Source organism: Chrysemys picta, chromosome 4 (assembly GCF_011386835.1).
Source record: "Chrysemys picta bellii isolate R12L10 chromosome 4, ASM1138683v2, whole genome shotgun sequence".
Classification (NCBI taxonomy): domain Eukaryota; kingdom Metazoa; phylum Chordata; order Testudines; family Emydidae; genus Chrysemys; species Chrysemys picta.
In genome coordinates this window covers 140250856-140271773 of record NC_088794.1, presented here as the reverse complement: position 1 = coordinate 140271773, position 20918 = coordinate 140250856, and the positions used below count along the sequence as shown (strand labels likewise).

Genomic DNA, 20918 nt, shown 5'->3' with positions numbered 1-20918 from the left:
CTGACATACATGTCTGTGTCGAGCAAGTACTTGAATGTTATAACTCAGTAAAAACTGAGGGCTAGATCCTCAACTGGCGTAAGATGGAATAGTTCCATTTGATGCAATGGAACCAGCTCAGGATCTGACCCTCAGTCTCCACATTCTTTCTGAGCTGTGGGCCCTGTCCCGCAGTCTTTATTTGCACAAAATTCCTATTGGATTAAATGGAAATTCTGTTAGAATAAAGGCTGTGTAGTGAATCATGGCAGGTCTTTGTGTTCCATAGTGTCTGAGGAACTCCTTAAAGTTCCATCCTTTCAGATCAGCAATAGGAAAGATTACCAGAACTTCGCTGCCACCATGCATGTGTGAACACTGCTTAGCTTCTTGATGTGGCCTATTCATAAGTGTGTATTTTCAGTTCTAGGTGACATATTCTAGTTGCCAAACACAGGACGATGGGTATCTATGCCCAAAGAGAATTTCGCCCACAGAGAATTTCACCCAAAGAGAATATCAGCCTGCAGTCACTGGGAATAGCAATTGCTGAATAGTATTTATTTGTGATAGAGGCCAGAGTAGCAACAGTAAATCAGAATGTTTGATGATAGATTATCCCAGGCAACGTTTTCTGAAAATGTCACAAACAGGCCTCTGAGCTGGGTCCTCCAGCATGTCATTTTCACTGTCAGTACAAGGATGGGTTCCAAAAGAAAGAAGTAAGGACTGCAGCATTTTCTGTCATTTTGCATGTAGTGAGAGGCAGCATCCAGGGATAGCATTGATAAATATAATTATTAGGAGATTATCTTCATGTTGAGGAGAGATTTTCTGTTACTGGATAAGAAAAAAAAAAAGTCAGACTCTATCTTTCCGCAGATCAGTGTAAGGATTTTAATGACTGGTTCAGCAGCGCTCAGCTGTCTTTAAAGGATTGTTTTGACCCATCAGAAACTAAACAGACATTGGAAGAAAAATTGCAGACGCTCATGGTAAGATATTAGAATATTTTAAAATACAAAATATTTTGGAAGGAGGTTGCACCCTCCCAAGTTAGCAAGGGACTCTGTACTTCGGAGTAGATTCACCTATTGTAGTTTGTAAATTCAGGCTTTCTTGAGTTTGAAGAATGTTTGTCTTAAAAAACACAACGCAGTGTGGCAGTCAGTGGAAGGGGTAATAAAATTGTGTTAAGAAGTGTACATCTGAGATAAAGTTCTAACCTATAGTTAGGAAAGTTCAGATGCTAGAAGGTACTAAATTGAAGTCATTGGAACTTAAGGAAGTGCTTAAGCGTTATGCTGAATCAGGGCCTTAGAGACTAAGTTGATCCTGACCCTATTGAAGTCAATACCAAAACCCTATGGACTTCAGTGGAGCCAGTATTTCACCCTTATTATTAGTATTATTATTAATCTGTATATTACTGTAGCCACCTAGGAGCCCTAGGCATACTCATTCCCATCAGCCTTTCCTCTCTGATTTACTCCTGGCTCCCTCTCTTCCTCTCCTCACAATCTCCCACACTCATCCTCAATGATGTCATCTTTCACATTGATGACCCATCTGACCCCTTAGCTGCATGTTTCTTTCACCTTCATGTCTTCCTTCATCCTGCAGCTTTGGTTCAACTCTCCCTTTCACCAAAAGGACCGTTCACTTGACTTGATCTTCACCACACACTGGTCTCTCTCTGATCTCTCTGTTGCTCCGTTCCCACTCCCTGACCATCATCTGGTCTCTTTCAGCATTGCCCATCACACACCCATTCTTTGTTACTTAGCCTCTCCATGATTTCCAGTCCATCAGTGTTAATATTCTTGTTTGCCCTCAACCTTTTCCTTCCTGCCCTCTCTTCCCTTTCTTCTGTCAGACTGATACAATGCAAATTGCAGGCTGGAGCAGTCAGTCATAGTTTATCAACAGTTGAAGGCTTGATGGAAGAAGTGAGTAGCGTGACCAGATGACAGGAAGAAAATATCGGGACACAAGGCGGGGGGTGGGAGTCACCGGCGGAGCAAAACCCCCCAAAAAACGAGTGCTGCCGGTGTATTGACACAAACAGCTCCCTCTCCCAATTCCCTACTGTGGCCCAGTGCTGCCGGCAGTCGGCAGGGGGGCCGAGAACAGCCGAGTGCTGCGGGCAGTCAGAGGAGATTATGCACCCTCCCTTAGCTCTGCATACCTTCAGCTTCTAGGTATTTACACCATGCTCATCACCATAATGACAGAGCAGAGAAGTAACAACCGCTGTAACTTTTCCTTTCACTCTGCATTCTGACATACAAGTCTAGCTGGGTCCAGACTGGTAGCAATGTGTGGATCAGTTTACAGTGGGGGAGCCTCTGGTTTTCAGGAGAGGGGGGAAAAAAACCAACCGAGAACAGCTCAGTGCTGCCGGCAGTCAAAGGAGAGGGGGGGAAAAAAAAAAAGAAGGCGGAGTGCAGCGTCCCGATCGATCTTCGGTCGGGATGCGGGACAAACACCTAAATATCGGGACGGTCCCGATTTTATCGGGACGCCTGGTCACCCTAGAAGTGAGTCTTAATGAGAGATCTGAATATGAAAGTTGTGGATGCTTGGTTCATTCTTCTGCTTTGTGTACTTTACCCCAGAAGAGACTCTTTGTCCTCTCTTCTTCTTTACTTTCCCCTTATATTTCAAGGGAGTTTTTCCATTTAGGTGGGTTTTAAATGAATAGAACACTGTAAATATACCTTGCAAGCGACACTAATGATTTTTTTAAAAAGCCTATAGTGATAACACAAATTAAGAAGTTTATATAGAATATAAATATCTGTTATATAGCAGCAAACTTGCTAAATGCATCTCTAATTTGTCATGTTTGTGCTTTTATTAAGAGTTTCCTAACTTTTGAAGGCAAAGAGAGTGACATCCAAGAGGTAAAATCTCTCTTGACTAAGGTGAAGAGTTATTTGCCCGAAGCGAGTGTTAACCAGCTTAGTAGCTGGGTGAGAGATCAAGAAGCAGAATTACAAAGCGTAACCTCCAAATGTCAGAAACAAGAAAAGAAACTTCGTGCTTCTCTGCAGCAACTCATTAGGTAGGGAGCTAAAATTAATTCCCAGCAGCTTACTTATAGATGATATAAAGTGATATTCTTAAACAACCATAATGAAGAATAAATAACTCTGATTTTCATTATAAATCGTATACTGAGGAATCTGCTGTTTTCTTCTGTTTTGTTTCACTTCTTCAGTTTTCTTAACAATAAAGAGATCATGAGGACCCCGATTCAGCAACATATTTGAGCATGTGCTTAAAACTTGTCAATGGTTCAGCTGAAATCAGTGGGGCTACTCACATGCTTAGTTACGTATGTGCATAATACCTTGCTGAATCACGGCCCAGATCATTTCATATCTGTTACAGTGAAATGTTATTGTCAATGTTTTTTAGTAATTACAGATATAATACTTCTTACTTACCAACATATACATTTTTGTGTATGTTGTTTCTTTAGACTTCAAGAAGACAGCAGTGGCTTGAAGGAATGGCTCACCATTCAGGAAGAAAAATTGCCAGAGACCAAAAATGAGAAGATAAAATTAGAAAACGTTTACCAAATGCTAATAAAGCAGAGGTAGCCTTGTCTTGGGGAAGGGGGATAGTTTGTATTTTTCTTGACTCCTCTTTGTTATAGCAGATACACTGTGATTCATTTGTTGTATTTTTCAGAGACTCATTTGACTCCCTGTCTCAGCTGTCAAATTCTTTGAGGGAGTCTGGGTTTACAAGAGATGAAACAGTGTCCGAATCTAGTCATCTCATTAGTCGGTATCAGGAACTACAGACACACATAAGTGAAGCACTAGGAATTAGTCAGACACGATCCATGGAAAGGCAGAATTTTGAAGCGCTTGCACAGAACATGTCTTCTTGGATAAAAAGACTTAAAGACTCCGTTATTGGCTTGAGTTCACGGGAAGGCAAGTTGCCACTGGAAGAAAGGATACATCAAATAAAGGTACTGCAGCACACTTACTACTCTGATTTTGCCAGTTGAGGGTAATATACGGGAAATGTATGGTGTGTAATAGTCTCATTAGACCCACCATATGTCATTGATGATTAAAGTGTACAACTAAGCATATGATTGTGTGGTTAATTAAACGTAGTTGGGCAGCACAGAACTCTCAGCCTAGGGGGAAGGGAGGGCTACTGTGGCTTTGTGCCCTCCCAATCCTGACTGTTGCAGATGCTGGAAAGATCCCCAGCATAAATTAGACAGCCCAGGGCCTGTGTAAATTATAGCAACCTCCCCACGGTTGCCTTGTGGGCTTCAGTGCTGCCTGGAATATTGGCAGTGCTGTGTTCTGTTGGCTCACCTCTGACACACCCCACCTATCCACCAGCCCCCTATGCTGAGGTTTGTGAGAGGGTCCTCATAGGGTAAGCCTTACTGTTATCTTCTGCAGTGCCTGGGGTGGGAGAATCCTTCCCCAGCTAGAAATGGGTCTTTATGGTGCTTTGGCCTTTATACGCAGCTTAAAGGAGCTGCAATGGGTGTTAGGCTCTCACTCATAGTATTTGAAGCAAATTTTTGCTTTATTTTCTCAGAATGATATTGGTGTTTTGTTCTTCTATAGCAGTGGTTCTCAACCTTTCCAGACTGCTGTATGTCTTTCAGGAGTCTGATTTGTCTTGTGGTCCCCCAAGTTACACCTCACTTAAGAACTACTTGCTTACAAAATCAGACATAAAAATACAAGTGTGTCACAGCACACTATTACTGAAAAATTGCTTAATTTCTCATTTTTGCCACACAGTTATAAAATAAATCAATTGGAATATAAATATTGTATTTGCATATTATTGTGTAGTCTATAGAGCAGCATCAACAAGTCATTGTCTATATGAAATTTTAATTTGTACTGACGTTGCTGATGCTTTTTATGTAGCCTATTGAAAAACTACACAAATATCTACCGGAGTTGATGTACCCCCTGGAAAACCTCTGCGTATCCTGAGGGGTATGCGAACTCCTGGTTGAAAACCACTGGTCTGTAGAAGTATTAGGGAATGTGTGTGTTAAATATCTGAGGTACATTTTGGAATGCTAACATTTAAACTGGATTATCCATCCAATTATTATCATCAATTATGTAGGACATAGAAGTGATAATTGTTTTTGTTCAACAGCAGTAGACAAAGAATAAAACATTTTGCAGGTGATACCCTTTGTTAGAATAACTACAAGTAAATGAATAAAGTATGTTACATGTTCTGCTTCTGCTCTTGTGTTTAATGCAGGAAATAGTTTTTCTCAAAGATAAGGGAGATGCTAAAATGCAAAACATCATAGCCTTGGGCAAAATCTTAACAAGTATTGAAGGAGTGAAGGATCCCACCATTCAGCAGACTATTTCTGATCTCCAGAATCAATGGGAGTGCACTGTTCATTTAGCCACTGAATATCTAAGGTACCAAGGAGCTTACAAAGAGAACAGTACTATAGCTTGACCTACTACAGCTATCAATTCCTCTTCCTGCTTTGCATAGTATATAGTTTTTATGCTCTTTGTTTTGGCAGGACAAGAAAATGACAACTAGAAAAATGTTTGAATTTCTGCACTATTCATGATGGGACATATTGTGGCCATGAGTATGGGGTATGAGGAGGAACAGCAGAAACCCCTAGTAGAAAGGTTTTGGCCAGCTCAGCCAGAATTCCTCTGGGAGCCCAGGATTGAGTTGGCAATGCAGAGAGGAGTTGTTCATCCAACCCCAGTTTTGGAATAGCTATTGGCAGCACTAGCCTAGTGCCTTCTTTGCTCCCATTGAGATGGTAGCTGTTCCATGTGCCCTTTGCAACCGATCCAGGGCCAGCCATGATCTGGCCTTATAACAGATTTACACAGTCAGAATCAATCTTAGGATTTAAGGAAATCTGTGTGTCGCTAGCAGCCCAGAGTTTTTAGAGACCATGTAGTGATGTGACTGCTTACTGAGGGCCTCTTCATGGCCAGGAGTGCCTCTGCAGTGCATGGCTAATAATTTCTCCCTCAAATAGCTCCTTAGACAGACTCCACACATTTTTCTGAGGTCAAAAATACCCCTGCTTGGAAACTCTGTTTATTCACAGAAAATAACTCGATTAGTTATAATTATGTCCCCCAGCCAAACATTTCTCTTCCTACTTTGAGGCTTCCTTGTCTGGAGAGATTTTGTACTCTTTCCTTGCTTGCCCAGAGTCGCCTGCCTTAGCAGGCCACTCACAGCCCTTTCTGCCTGAAGTCTTATTCTCAAATCCCAGGCTTTGCTCAAGCCAGCAAACCCCTAGCAGTCTCTGTACTCTCTGAGCATCTCCCCTTCACTACAGCCACCTGCTGCCCTTTATAGGGAATTACCTGATTCCACTCAGGTGGGGCTCATCCTGTAATCAGGGTTAGCTTAGCCCCAGACTCTCTAGCCCATGGGGCAAGTCACCCTGTTAGAAACCAGTTTGTTCTAGCTCTGCGAGAGATTCTTCTTGTTCACATCACATGAGTTGAAACATGCAGTATTTGTCCATGCTGGAAGACAGAAGGCCATGGATGTGGTTTAATTAGGTTGCATCTTTATTCACTTTCCTCCTCATACCCCATACTAATATCTGGGAGTACCAGGCAACAAGTTGTAGAGTACAGGGAGGAAGGGGTCATGTCCCTGCTGATCCAGACATAGGAGCCCCAACCCCCCCACCCCAGCTCCCTTAAAGGAGGTCAGGAAAAGGAAGGGAGGTCAGCTCCCCGCTGATGAAATGGAGGAGCCCCCAACCCTCCTTACTCAGCTCCCAGAAGGGATTATTCCAGCCCAATCCTGGTAAAGAGGGCATCTCCGTGGCTCTATGGGGTGTAAATACCCCTTCCACTCTTTCAGTGAGCAGGAAGGGCAATGCAGTAACCTTGACCTCACTCCAAGTGCATTGTGCCCTTCCCTGTAAGCTTTCCTCTTTCTCTCCCCCCTGTTGCAAAGAGTCCTTAAAGGGGCAATGCCCTTCTTCTTCCACCTAGTCGGACACAGACCCACTCACATAAAGGTTGCAGTGGGCACATTTCAAGAAGAATTCTTTTCTGGATTCTAGTCACTGTTTTACATTAAATTAATAATGTTACTCTGGATTTAGCTACATCTATTTATTTTGATCTGTTCATAATAGGTCATATTTTCAATTATTGGCACATAAGTTCCATCTGCAAAATACATGCACTGAATGTATGAACATATAGGAAAATGTGAGTGTGCTGCTCGCCTTTTGTATGAGTAATTATAGTTGCCTGTTTTTCACAGTATTTAAATCCTTTCCATGATCATGAAAAGGTAATATGTGTATTTTCTACAGTATATTACATTTTTCAAGAACCCTTCAACAAAAGGTTCATAAAGTCAGTAAGTTTAACTTAGTAGTTAAAAATAAAACTTGAATTGGAATGAGAAGCAAAGAATATACAGCATGAGCAGCAGGTCTCAGGTTCTAACAACTATGTTTTCATAGGCTGAGATTTAAAAGGAGCCTAAGGGATTTAAGCACTCAACCACCACTGAAATGCAATGATATTTGGATGCTATACTCCCTTATGCCCCTTTGAAAATTCATGCCCTACTATTTATGGCTAATTTACAACTCAAAGAATAAACCTCAGGAATATAATAGGATCTATATAATTTAATGTCTGCAATTTAATATTTCAAAACAAATAATACAAAATCCTTGAATTCTATTATTATATTTCCCCCCCTTCTTCAAGCCACCAAGAACAGATTCAACTTCAAAGCAAACGATACACGCAAAGCAAAGAAGATTTGAGATTAGTGCTGACTGAACTGAAGAAGCAGCAGCAGGAATTAGGTTTTGATGTTCAGGCTGGTTTGCAGGAGAAACAAACTCAGTTAACAAGTTATGTAAAACTCCTGCAGAAAGCAGAAGGTTTAATGTTCCTATTAAATGAATTAAAAAGCTCAGGAGATTATCTACGGGATTGCATTGAGGATTCCTGCTTCATGGAAGAATCACGGATAGAACTAAAATATCTGCATGAAAGTCTGCTCAGCCACTTGCAGGTTGGAATCATGCCATATTTCCTTATCATATTATTAGTTTTTGTATACCTAATTATTTAAAGTTCTCATTATTTGCTTGTTATCTCATTAAGCTATCAGATCAGAATGTTGTGGTACAAAGTGAGGACACTCTGAAGTGAACTTCTTTACTAGTTTCCTGTAGTGAAATAATTAAAGCCAAATCTTCTCCTCTGGGCAAAGCTGAAATAGTTGTTAGTGGTGAGTTCCTCTGCAAATTGGTAGGTACAGAATCCTTCCCCAGGCCACAGAGTGGAAGGGGGAACCACTTAAGGTTTTGATCCTCTACTGCCTTGCACTTTGCCCAGGAGTAAATGATTACACAAAGTGGGGGCAGGTGAGTGTGAAATACTGACAAACAACAAAGTGCAAAGAAGAGGAGAAAGAGGCCTTTTACTAATCTGTTCCTACAGAGTTACTGTAGCCTTCACCGCTGTTGTGTCCTCCTCCCTCAGGCAGGAGGATGAGAGTTAGCTGTTGGTTCCACATAGGTGTTGATCCGCTGGCTTTGTCTCTGCACCTACCCTGACGTTCTCCCTCCCAATATCCTTCATGTTCGGACAGAAGATAGATCCTCTGAGGAGCACAGTTGTGCAATGTGGTCTCCCTGGGCATGTTCTCCACATCCTGTTTATTGTTTGTTTATGGTGGTGCCCACAATGGCCTAGATACTTTCCAGACATTCAAGAAGGGACAACCCCTGACCAGAGGAGCTTACATTCTAAAGATAGACAAGTGATTATGGGAAGGAGAATAATAAACAGGGATTTTCGTACAACTAAAGACTGTGCTTTTTTACAACGCAGTGATGGGAGGGATATAACTGTCCAAGGGATGGATCTGCCTGTTTGTTTGATCATGGTGAAGTACAGTTGCCATTAGTTTTAGATGCAACTAACTGGCAACCTTTTACATTTCTAAACACTTTAATTCCCTAGCAGTGCTATTTAAACCCTTCTGTAAGCATCCATCCATATGTACTGTATTTTGAATGAGGTAACACTGCACTAAATGTAGAAACTGCTTGGCTTCTAGAACTCCGCGCAGGCACTGGAAGGTCATGGTCAAGAATACCAAGTGTTCCAGGATACACTGGCAGCCTTGAGTAGCACGCTGAAGGGACTATCAGCGGAGCTTTGTCATTGTACTGATATCTCAGTGGAAAAGCCAGCAGCTGAGAAACAGCAGCAGTTGAAATTGCAGGTATGATGCAATTTTTGGATACTATTGTTAATGGATCCCTGCTGCAGTACTGCATTTATAAAGGAGGAGAGTTAATTATATTAATCCAGTTAACTAAACCACCCCGCCCCCTCCAAAATGTAAAGTGTGGGGGATGTACCTTTTCTGAGGTAACTGCATTTATGACCCTGCTCCCAATGGAGTCAAGGGACTTTTGCTGTTGGCTTCACCGGAAGCAGACTCGGGCCCTAGATCATTTAGATTTCCAAAACTCAACTTCTGTTCAGTGGCACAAGAAAGAGAGTGATTCTCAAACATATGGCTGTTGTGTCTAAATTAGCTCATGTTCTGAATGCAGATTGTCTGGATAGAGTAGCTCGGGTTGAGACAGACCAGACAATTGCATGAGCCAGTTTGAGTATTAAATCTTTATTAAAAACCTGGTATTTTTGATTCTGTGAAAATATGCTTCAAAGGAATATCAGTGTTGTCACTGAGTGTAGAAAGATATTGAAGGATGACATACCAGCTCAGACCATTGGTCTGTCAAGTCAGGCACCCTGACTCCAACACCAGGGAATTCCTGTTGCTTCAGAAGAAAGTTAACTCCCTCATTGTCCCTCTAAGAGGTTGTTCAATGCAGTACATAATAGAGGTGTGCGGAGGAAGGAGACTTCCTTCTTAAACCTTGCCAAGTACAGCATATGCCCTGAGGCATAAAATGTGATTGTTCCATTAATTTATATAGTTGCAGATGTTGTTCCTGATCACAAAAGCATCCAGCTGTCTTTAAAAATACAGTTGCAGTATTTGACTTTCTGCAGCCGTCAAGTAGGCAGGCTTACTTGAATACTTCATGAGTCTTGCAGCATAAGTTGCCCTTCATGACAAAAGTTAATGATTTTAGTAATTCACTGTATACAGCTATTATTATTATTATTATTATTATTATTATTATTATTTATTACAAATGTCGTCTTAACATTGGGTAAATTGAATGAAGACACTTTTCAATAAAAAATGTTTTCCTCTCATTTAAAGGAACAGGCACCTTTTAGTCACTGTGAAGACACATTAAAGAAGATTTTGGCTTTAGCAGAATCTGTTGAACAAAACACCTCTTTGCCAGGACAGAAGAGTACTAAGGATGAAATGGAAACACTTCAGTGTAAACACAGGAATTTGAAGGACAGACTTAAAAATGTCACGCAAGAGGGTGAGAATATTCTCAGTGACACCCCTGAGTCAAAGCATGCATTTGCTGTTGAAATAAAGACGCAGGATAAGGCAGATACAATGATAAAGAGAGAGAAGCAGGTCTTTTCTGATATTCCCTTTGCTGTTGAAGAGAACAGCAGAACAGAAGAGCTGGAAGAATGCTGGAAACTAAATAACGTAAGTATGTGTGTTTGTGACAACCAGAATGAGAAATTCTGGGCAAAGAGGCATCAGTCTCTCAAAAGCATGTAATTAATTGCATCTTTTCAGTTTCCTAATAAAGCTTTCCATTAATTGCACAATTATAAATCCAAAGCACGTAAAAGAATTCTCTACACCTGTTCAGCACATTACAATAGCGTGATACTCACTCTCTATTTAAAACATCTGTGATGGGTTGGATCACAGAAACCCCCTTTGGGAACTGCCAACGGATGTGCTGAGACCACCTCTGAGCCCGTTTTCCCTGGCAGCTTGGGACTTCAGTGCCCTGCCTGCTTTGAGCCAGACATGCTAGCCTGCTACAAACCCAGATTAAATGGAGTCAAGGAAGGCAGGAGCAGGGCTGGGACCGGACTGGAGGAAAGCTGGGTTCAGGACAGGGTCTAGGCTACAGCAAGGCAGGAGCAGAGCTTGCAGTGAGGCAGGTACACCGAGGTAGAAAATCCAGAGGCGTGTGCAGTGAACAGCTGCTGATCCTCTGCAGCTGTTGGGCTTAAGAGCATGCCACCTGACTGCCACCAGCCAATCCTTTGCTGCCTGGTGACTGGCAGGTGCTGCTGCAGACCCTGACACTGACTTCACATCATCCGGGTGTCCCACTAGCTCCCCTCCCCTTTGGGTGGCTCTCCTGCATGTCTTCATAGGCTAAAGCTCAGCTGAATAAATATCATACATCTTGACTCTAACTAATCATTTAAGAGCAAATTTTGATGCTTTGACTGTGGGTTAAGAGCGAGAACCTTCCTCCACGAGCAGTTCCACTGACTTTAGTGGGACCACAGTGGAGTAGGACACTATTCTGTGTGAGTATTGGTGTCAGCATGTAGCTCTTTATTAATAGTAAACTTAAAAACAAAACCAAACCAGGAGAAGCACAATATAGGGATGCCGGTGGTGACTGAACAGGGTAGCATGCAGGGAAGCGGAGCACAGCTGAAAATGTTTCCTACTACTCTGTGTGATGATAACGAAATGACAAAGGCAATTAATCAAAAAGAGGAGGTAATTGTACTCAAGGTGGTAAGGGTCAGCTGAATAAAAAAAAATACATGTTTAAAGTTTAATTACAGAGGGAATGATAGCAATAAACATCCCATTCAGTTACACTGACGTATTCTCGCCTCGGTGTGTGGGGATTGACGTCTCTAACTCCATGATAATGAAAATGAGAAGTCATCCTATACGCTCGAAATACATGTGGATTGATTTATTTCATCCGTGTGAGTGGCCTTGAAGTGATTTGCTGACAACGCTGTGTTGCAAGCCATTTGACGCTGGAAATAAGTCTACACCTGTGATGTTCTTTTAGCATTTTACCCCGCCTATATGTATATCTGTGTTTCAGTTTATAAAAACGTGCTCTTTGTGTAGTGTCTGGCCAGATGTAATTAGTATCTACTACTGTACCTGTACCATAACCAGAGTTTGGTTACAAAAACCTGCAATGACCAGATTGTGGCTTGTGCTTTGTGCTGGAGCAAAGGAATAAGGGTGTGTAAGTCACCCCATACTCCCTTGTGCTGGCTATCTGTATCCTGGGTAGCAGCATGGGAGTGGAAGCAGAGCCTACGTGTTCTCCTGCCATGCAGGGGGCTGGAAAATGGGGCAGGATTGTGTGAAGTCTTGGTTCTGACCTCACCCCCCCCCCTTGAGACAATGTATTTGCTGCAACAGATGTGTTGGCAGATGTATAGACCAGTGCACTTTTGTTCCTTCCTTGGAGCAGCTGGGGAGCTGGGAGGAAGATTGTGACTTTCCCTCTTGGGCTGCTCCTGAGGCAGTGCAAAAATGCACTGCTCCTTACTCTGGGTCATAATCTCTGTGGGACACTGAGAATCATAGAATCTCAGGGTTGGAAGGGACCTCAAGAGATCATCTAGTCCAACCCCTTGCTTAAAGCAGGACCAATCCCCAGACAGATTTTTGCCCCAGATCCCTAAATGGCCCCCTCCAGGATTGAACTCACAACCCTGGGTTTAGCAGGCCAATGCTCAAACCACTATCTAGCCCAGATTTCATTCAAACATAAATAAAACTGAGCAAAACTCCCTGTTGAATCCACTTCCAGAAAATGCCTCACTATATACAGAGGCTTGCTGGACCAAAACAAGGCAAATTCCAGGGCTGGGGACCATTCTCTGAGAATATTTTGCCTTGTGTCCTACAAGATTCTACTCCATTGAGAGTGCAGAAGGGCATCAGTCAATCTCAAGCATTAGACTGGTACATAGGAAGAGACGCGTAGTCTTTTACCATATGTATCCAAGAACCAGACCAGGTAGGGCTTTATAGAGCAAAACTAACACTTCGACAGGAAGCTAGTGCATCCTACATATAAAGCAATGTAAAAAGTGTAAGTCAGAAGAAGAGAGCTAATTCATCACTAACCGCAATTTTTCAAAACATTTGTTATGACAAAATTACAGTTCTGCTTCTTCATGTAAATCATCTTCCTTACCATAACCTTGCCCGGTGTAATCTTTTACGTGTCGTAGTTGCGTTTGCCTCATTTATTAGTAATTGTAGGGTTCACCACCTTGTCATTTGAAATACTGTAATTATTAGTCAGCATGTCTGATTAAGGCTTTCTGATTACTTGTTTCTTCTTTTTCCTAACACAGCAATGTTGGGAGCACTAACTCTGCTGTGCAGGGGAGATTTGAGGGAGAGGAATTACTCCCTTGACTGGCTGTGTTAGGCTGGGCCTCAGCATGTGTAGCACCTGAAACCCCACATACATATGAAGAGAAATGTACACCATATAATACCACCCTGCATTTTCCCTACTTTCATTTCACTTGTTTTTTCATGTTTGTGACTTATTTTCCGTCTGATGATGCCATCTTCACACTTACTCTCTGACAGCTAGCTGACTTTTTTCATTTCCTTCAATTTCATGGTCCTTCAGGGCCTTTTAAGATGAAACTTGGTGTTTCTGTCTAGTCGATACAATTGCTGTAGCTGGGTAGTTAGGGTAAATGGAAAAGTTCCCTGGTTATTTGATTTTCCTGACTGGATATATTTGGTTCACAGTGAAAAGGGAACAAGAAGAGTGTTAATTTTTGTTGTTATTATCTTGTTTATTTCCGATAGCAACTTATGTGCAAGGCACTTTCCAAACTGAGCAGATGGCACAGTCCCTGCCCTGAGGAGTTCACAGTATAAGCAGAGACAGAAAGAGAGTTGTGGGTGGTGATACAACAGATAAACCAGATGGCCGAGGTGATACTTGGACACCTCTTAGTAATACAGTGTTGTGCTGACAAAAGATATTTGTATTATTATGTATATTATGGTGCCACCTGGAATCTCCCACTGATACCAGGCCCCATTGTGCTAGGTTTTGTACATACTTCTAGTCAGAGACAGTCCCTGCCCTGAAGAGCTTGCAATCTAAATAAAGGGTTGGGGAAGGGAAGTAGTATTAGCTCCATTTTACGAATGGGGAATTGAGGCACAGAGAGATTTAAGTGATTTGCCCAAGGTCATACAAGGAGTTGGTGGCAGCACCATGAATTAAACCCCTTTCCCTGTCCAGTGCCTTAAGCACAAGGCCATTCTCCCTATCAACCGCAATATATAGACTATTCACAAATACTCCTCAAACGTCCCATGTCAGCTCATGGAGAGGATAGTGATCTTGCAAATGGTCAAGAAAGGGCATTCCATGTATGGGGAGCATGGAGATGGTTATGACAAAGGAAACAAATGATGTGCTGAGGCTGGCATCACTGCTAAACAAAGGGGGTTTGGGAGCAAAGTGAAACAAGAGCAGATGAGTAGGGTGGGAGAGAGTTAAGCAGGACTTTAAAGACAGTGATAAATAGCCTGAAGAAGATGCAATGGAGGAGGGTAAGCTGAGGAGGAATTCAAAGTGGTGATGACATCATCAGAATGATGGGCAACATCTTAGCACTTGTATGAACTGTATTAGTGAATGACCTGGGAGACCATAGAAGAGCAGGCTGAGATAATCCAGGCAGGCGAGGACAAGGGTCTGTATGAGAATTTTAGCTGCAGGGACAGAAAGAAAAGAATGGGTTGTAGAGATGCCGTGGAGGAAAGAGTGGCAGGATTTGGGCATAGCTGGAACACATGGGGCTAAGTAGAAACAATAAAAGTAGAGATCCTTCATTGTTATGTATATTGCAGAATGAAAAATTCTGTTTTACATTCCAGGGTTCAAATGTGGAAATGGTTTTCCAGAAACAGCTTCTTCCTGAAGCCCAAGGAAATGCTGAATATATTGGGGAGGAACAAAAGGTTGCTGAGCTGAAAAATCAAACTGCAGAATTGGATGTTGTGTTAGTAAATGAGCAACTAAAAGAGATAGAGGTATGGAACCAGCAAACTCATTCCCTCACTAATTACATAGCTGAGTTTATTCAATGTGGTATAATATAGCTAATCACAAAACTATTAAACTGTTGCATATAGTCTCATTCTACATTGGACTGATGACACAGTCCCACATGACATCCTTGTAAGCAAACTAGGGAAATGTGATCTAGATGAAATTACTATAAAGTGGGTGCCCAACTGGATGAAAGACTGTACTCAAAGAGTAGTTATCAATGGTTTGCTGTCAAACTTGGCATGTGTATCTAGTGGGGTTTTGCAGGGGTCAGTCAAGGGTCCAGAACTATTAAATATTTTCATTAATAACTTAGATAATGGAGTGGAGAGTCTACTTATAAAATTTGCAGGTGACACCAAGCTGGGGCGTGTCGCTAGCATTTTGGAGGACAGGATTAGAATTCAAAACAACCTGGACAAATTCGAGACTTGGTCTGAAATCAGCAAGATGAAATTCAGTAAAGGCAAGTTCAAAGTACTTCACTTAGGAAGGAAAAATCAAATGCAACAACTGCAAAATGAGGAATAACTTGCTAGGCAGTAATAGCGCTGAAAAGGACCTGGGGTTTATAGTGGATCACAAATTGACTATAAGCCAACAACCTGATGGAGTTGCGAAAAAGGCTAATATAATTCTGGGGTGTATTAATAAGAGTGTTGTATGTAAGACATGGGAAGTAATTGTCCGGCTCTACTCGGCACTTTGCAAGGCCTGAGCTGCAATGCTGTGTCCAATTCTGGGTGCCACAATTTAGGAAGGACGTGGACAAATTGGAGAGAGTCCAGTGGAGAGCAACAAAAATTATGAAAGGTTGAGAAAACCTGACCTAAGAGGAAAGGTTGAAAAAACTGGGCACATTGAGTCTTGAGAAAAGCCCTGATAACAGTTTTCAAATATATTAAGAGCTATTTTATAGAGTTCAGTGATTAATTGTTATCCATATCCACAAAAAATAATGGGCTTAATCTGCAGCAAGGGCAATTTAAACTAGATATTAGGAAAAAATTTCTAACTGTATGGGTAGTTAAGTTCTGGCATGGGCTTCCAATGGAAGTTGTGGAATCTCCGTTGGAGGTTTTTAATAAACCATTGGACAAACATCTGTCAGAGATGGTCTAAGTCTACTTGGTCCTCCCTCAGTGCAATGGGCTGGATTTGATGACCTCTCAAGGTCCCTTCTAGCCCCACATTTCTATGATTCTATGATCAACCGTGTGAAAACATAGTTTGTGTAAATCCATCTGCATAAACTATATATCTGTAAATGTTTGTCTTTGCATGCAAATATACCTGTTTTATACTTGTCTGCTGATGTGCAATTGTACGTATATGTGTGGTTATGTGTGTATGTACATGCATGTGCCTATGTGCATCTGTGTGTATGCTCACATGTAACTGAGCATGCATGTGTGTTCATGTGTACACAAATCTGCAATTTTAACCATATTTTGTAAAGACAGTAGGAAGTAAAAATGGTGAAAATTCTCTTTCTTTTTTCACTGTTTGTGGATGTGACTGTAGAATTTATACACTGAACTGGAAAAACAGAGAGCCACAGCTTTGTCTCTGAGGCAAGAGTTGTCACCCAACACAACAGAAATGAGCACATCAAACCTGCAAAGCACAGAATATATGGTTTCTTGCTGGGACAGGTTGCTTCAAGAATTGGAAGCCATTAAGAAGGTTAAGCAACACCATTATCATCTAGTTAATGATTATCAGGAAAATCTGTCTGCTGTTCAGTCTTCAATGAAAAGTTTATCAACAGAAAAAGAAAACATAAAAATGTAAGTACAAGGAACTTTTTTAGTTTACTCTATGGGGACCACACTTGGATCTCTATTACATCAGTGTAACTGATGTAAATCAACCTAAATGAAGTTACTCTAGGTATGCACTGGTATAACTGAAATCTGAATATGGCACTGTATCGATTTAACTGAAGTTACTTATCTATCTAATAGAACTGGAAGGGACCCTGAAAGGTCATCGAGTCCAGCCCCCTGCCTTCACTAGCAGGACCAAGTCCTGATTTTGCCCCAGATCCTTAAGTGGCCCCCTCAAGGATTGAGCTCACAACCCTGGGTTTAGCAGACCAATGCTCAAACCGCTGAGCTATCCCTCCCTGTTATATAAGTTATATAAGGACAGAGCAAAAATTGGTTTAGTCCAAACCAATTAGTATATTGGTAATAACATTACATTGCATCTAGAGCACTTCCGTAACAATGGCTATGAAAACTATTATTATTATTTATTACTTTTTGCTATGCTAGCATCTAGAGATCCTAGCCTCATTGAGTTACATGTTTTATAGACACATAACAAACAGATGGTCCCTACCCTGCAAAACTTACTATCTAAGTGCTGTATTATTAAAATATTTTTTCCAAAGTCATGGCAGATACAAAATACATCACCATCTTTCTTTGTTAACAAATGACAAAAATAGGAGGTAAAAGGTATTATTTAAAAAAAATCTGACACATTAAGAAGATCAGGTACCCATTTGCTGTTTATTGAAATATTTTCATATTCTGCAAATGAACTTTAACTGATAGGGACAGTGTTATTTTCTGTAGTCAGAAGATTTGAGTATTGGCCTGCTAAACCCAGGGTTGTGAGTTCAATCCTGGAGGGGGCCATTTAGGGATTGGAGGCAAAAATCTGTCTGGGAATTGGTCCTGCTTTGAGTAGGAGGTTGGACTAGATGACCTCCTGAGGTCCCTTCCAACCCTGATATTCTAGGATTCTAAATCTGCCAGTACTAAGCCAAAGATAATCAGTACACTTTCATATTTAGTATGTTTTTCAAATTAGCCTTCAAGGTATGGAACTAACCTATAAATCATAATAATGAGCCAGTTTATTTGAAAACACTTTAAAAATTACTTATGTAATTATTTGTTTATGTTTAAGTGGTTGCCCAGAATTGAATTAAAATATAAACTATTAAATGGATTTAAGGTAGGATTTTCAAAAGCAGTCTTAGGAGCAAAAGTCTTATTGATTTAATCAAATAGATTGATTCAGCCTCAATAAATGGGAATCCTATAATTGATTCCAAACTTTAGATTTATTTTTACATTGGAAGTTACTATACAACAGTGTTAATTTACCCACAACTGATTTAATATTGTTATTGAAGTTTACTTTTTGTTTAGCTTTGAAAGTGTGCTACAAGATAACTCTTCTAAAGAACTGCACACATTACGTTAGTGAATATTATTCCTATGCAGTTCATACACTGGAAGTTATTGTTATTGCAGTAATTGGAAAGGTTAGTCAACTCTTCCTGGGATTACATGGGAAATAACTGTATATTGTAAAAAGTATAATTTACCAGGGTAAGAAAATTTAAAAAAATGAAAATGCATAATCATTACTTTTCTGAGTGAATAATTTTCTGTTTGGTGGGTATACAACAAAATTATAATTTAAAAACGTGTCTAATTCTTCTAATTCTTATTCTGGAAGATTGTTTTAAATCTTGATAATTTTATTGACAGGGGCCCTATGAGCAACACAGTTCTGGAGAAAATTAAAAAATGTATGGATTCAGTACAGAAGGAGAGAGACACTTTAAACAAGCTGAAAACTGAACAAGATAATTTATCTAGGTATCTGACGTGCATAGATAAGGAATTAACAGAAAGCCAAGTGAAACAACTTGAGCGATGGTGGGAACACATAGAGCAATCAGTGCAAAAGAAACATTATCAACTTGTGTCAGAAATTGACGAATTTAACCTTCTCATGAACAAAGCACAGGACATTCAAAAGTTGATAGAGCACCAGCAGCACTTACAAGCTGGGTTGAGTTCCCCAGATGGACAAAAAACCAATTGTCCAGTATTTTGGACCTCAGAGCTACAAGCCATTAAACACAGTGTTTCTTTGTTAAAAAGAAGCACTGAGCTGCAGATAAAAAGGATTTGGAGTGAGGAAGAAAAGAAAACTTTGGAAAATTCAATAAATGATTTGCAGAATCAGTTGGAAGTATTGGAGCACCAAACTCCTCAGGAGGATGTTCAGATCCTTAGCTGTGATCCCAAGAAATACGAAATCATGAGAAGGATGAAAGAGAATATATCATGGGTCAAAGATTCATTGTTTTCTCTTGATCAGAAGGCAGCACTTTTCCCAGATGATATTAAAATACAGATCAGAAATTGCAAGGCTGTGAACAGTGCAGCTATAGACAAAGAGTCTACTATTGTGTCACTGGCTGATGAGACCCAATGTATCATTCCTGATTTGAATCCAGAGGAAGTTACTGACCTGAGCGCCCTGTTACAAGAATTACAGAATTCATACCAGGTGCTTGTTTTAAAATCAGCTCAAAGATTACAACAGCTAGAATTCCAACTGGAAAAAAGGCAGAGGCTTATTGCAGACATAGAAAGAGTTCACAGCCAGCTTCAAAGTGCTGAGACACTGACCATTCCTGACATAAATCAAACAATCACGTGCTCTGAGCTAGGCAATTTACATGTTATTTTAAAGGAGTTTTCAAAGGAAATACAGAAGATGGAAGGTCTCATCTCATCACATCTCCAAGAGAGTGAGCACTCACATGAGGAGCTAAACATATTCGAACAATTATTTCTAACTGACCAATTAAGATGCCTTAGGAATAGAGCTAGGAAAATACAGAAGTTAATCCAGAATAAATGCCATACAGTGGAAAAAAAGATAGCTGTCTACACAGATCTCTCTGAAAGAATAACTTCATTGCATCAGGAGCTTAATGATCTATGGTGTGATGTATTGAAACTGGAGAGAGAGGAAATATTAAGTGTAAAACAAGAAGTTAAGGATAAACTCAATGTGCTTAAAGAGAGAACCTTAGCTGTTCAATCTAGTTTGATACAAATAACGAAGTACAAGGAAATATTTGACTTTATAAGGCTAAATTGGGACACTTCACACCATGATGAATTGCAAACTCTATTTCTTGAGATTAAAAATAAACTTGAAGGGAAGATTAAATGCTTTGACAACTTTGTTATAGAATATGACAGGCATCAAGCATTGCTAAATGAAATCCAGGCCATGACATCCAGTATAAAGAATGAAGCTGACATACTAACAAATAGCCCTGGCTCTTCCACAGAAACCAATTTTATATCAGCACAAATTTTGTGCCGCAGAGTTCAACAAATCAGGTACTTAATCCAGGAGGCAGTAAATCAATTAAATATAAATGAAGTCTTTGATGTATCACTCAAAGAGGCTAAGACACAGCAAATAAAGAGACTGGAGGAAGATATTGATGAGTTGCATCAATTTTTCCAAAACATGATAGTGGATCTTCAGGCAGAGTATGTAAATAAACAAGATTTCCAGAGCAAATTGGAATGCACATTACATACCATAAAGAAGATTAAATCTGAGTTTCAGCAGCCTCTTCTGGTAGACTTGGAAATGAAAAAAATTCAGTATGAAAAGATGCATTGTGAAGCAATGCGAGACACGGTGCAAGCAGAATTTTGTGCCCTGAAAGATCTAATGGGTAAAGAGAAAGAAAAGCAAGAAGAAAAATCTTATTTTATTGCTGGTATAGAAGCAAAATTAGATGAACTGGAAGATCTTGAAATACAGCTGAAGACAGATATTGCTTCCCGTGTAGTAAGTATCTTTAGTAAGAGTAAATAAGATTGTACATCCTTTTGTAAGTCTTGATTATCTGTCCAGGGGTATCCTCACTACAGTGTTAATATTTTCATGACTTGTAGATACTCTATTAAATCAAGTCACTGATTAAGATTGAAACCTTCATAGCCGTCTCAGGAGTGGTTGGATTATTGGTGACTTTTTAGATCATGATGCCAATGAACGAAGAAATTATTTGTGTTAAACTTATTATAATCAA

The 20918-nt window shown here is 40.4% G+C and overlaps 1 protein-coding gene across 17 annotated transcripts in view; it reads left to right on the top strand.

Moving 5' to 3' along the window:
- SYNE2 (spectrin repeat containing nuclear envelope protein 2) overlaps window positions 1-20918 on the top strand; it is a 284849-nt gene that overhangs the window by 114668 nt on the left and 149263 nt on the right. For 15 of the 17 annotated variants that reach the window (XM_065593763.1, XM_065593775.1, XM_065593774.1 and 12 more), the window contains 11 exons: window positions 862-974; window positions 2844-3046; window positions 3467-3586; window positions 3682-3970; window positions 5257-5426; window positions 7734-8046; window positions 9100-9267; window positions 10288-10641; window positions 14866-15021; window positions 16565-16830; window positions 18553-20674. In XM_065593763.1, the coding sequence (XP_065449835.1) occupies window positions 862-974; window positions 2844-3046; window positions 3467-3586; window positions 3682-3970; window positions 5257-5426; window positions 7734-8046; window positions 9100-9267; window positions 10288-10641; window positions 14866-15021; window positions 16565-16830; window positions 18553-20674 (4274 nt within the window). The remainder of the gene's footprint in view (window positions 1-861; window positions 975-2843; window positions 3047-3466; window positions 3587-3681; window positions 3971-5256; window positions 5427-7733; window positions 8047-9099; window positions 9268-10287; window positions 10642-14865; window positions 15022-16564; window positions 16831-18552; window positions 20675-20918) is intronic. The other 2 variants (XM_042841304.2, XM_065593770.1) reach the window with 1 other exon arrangement.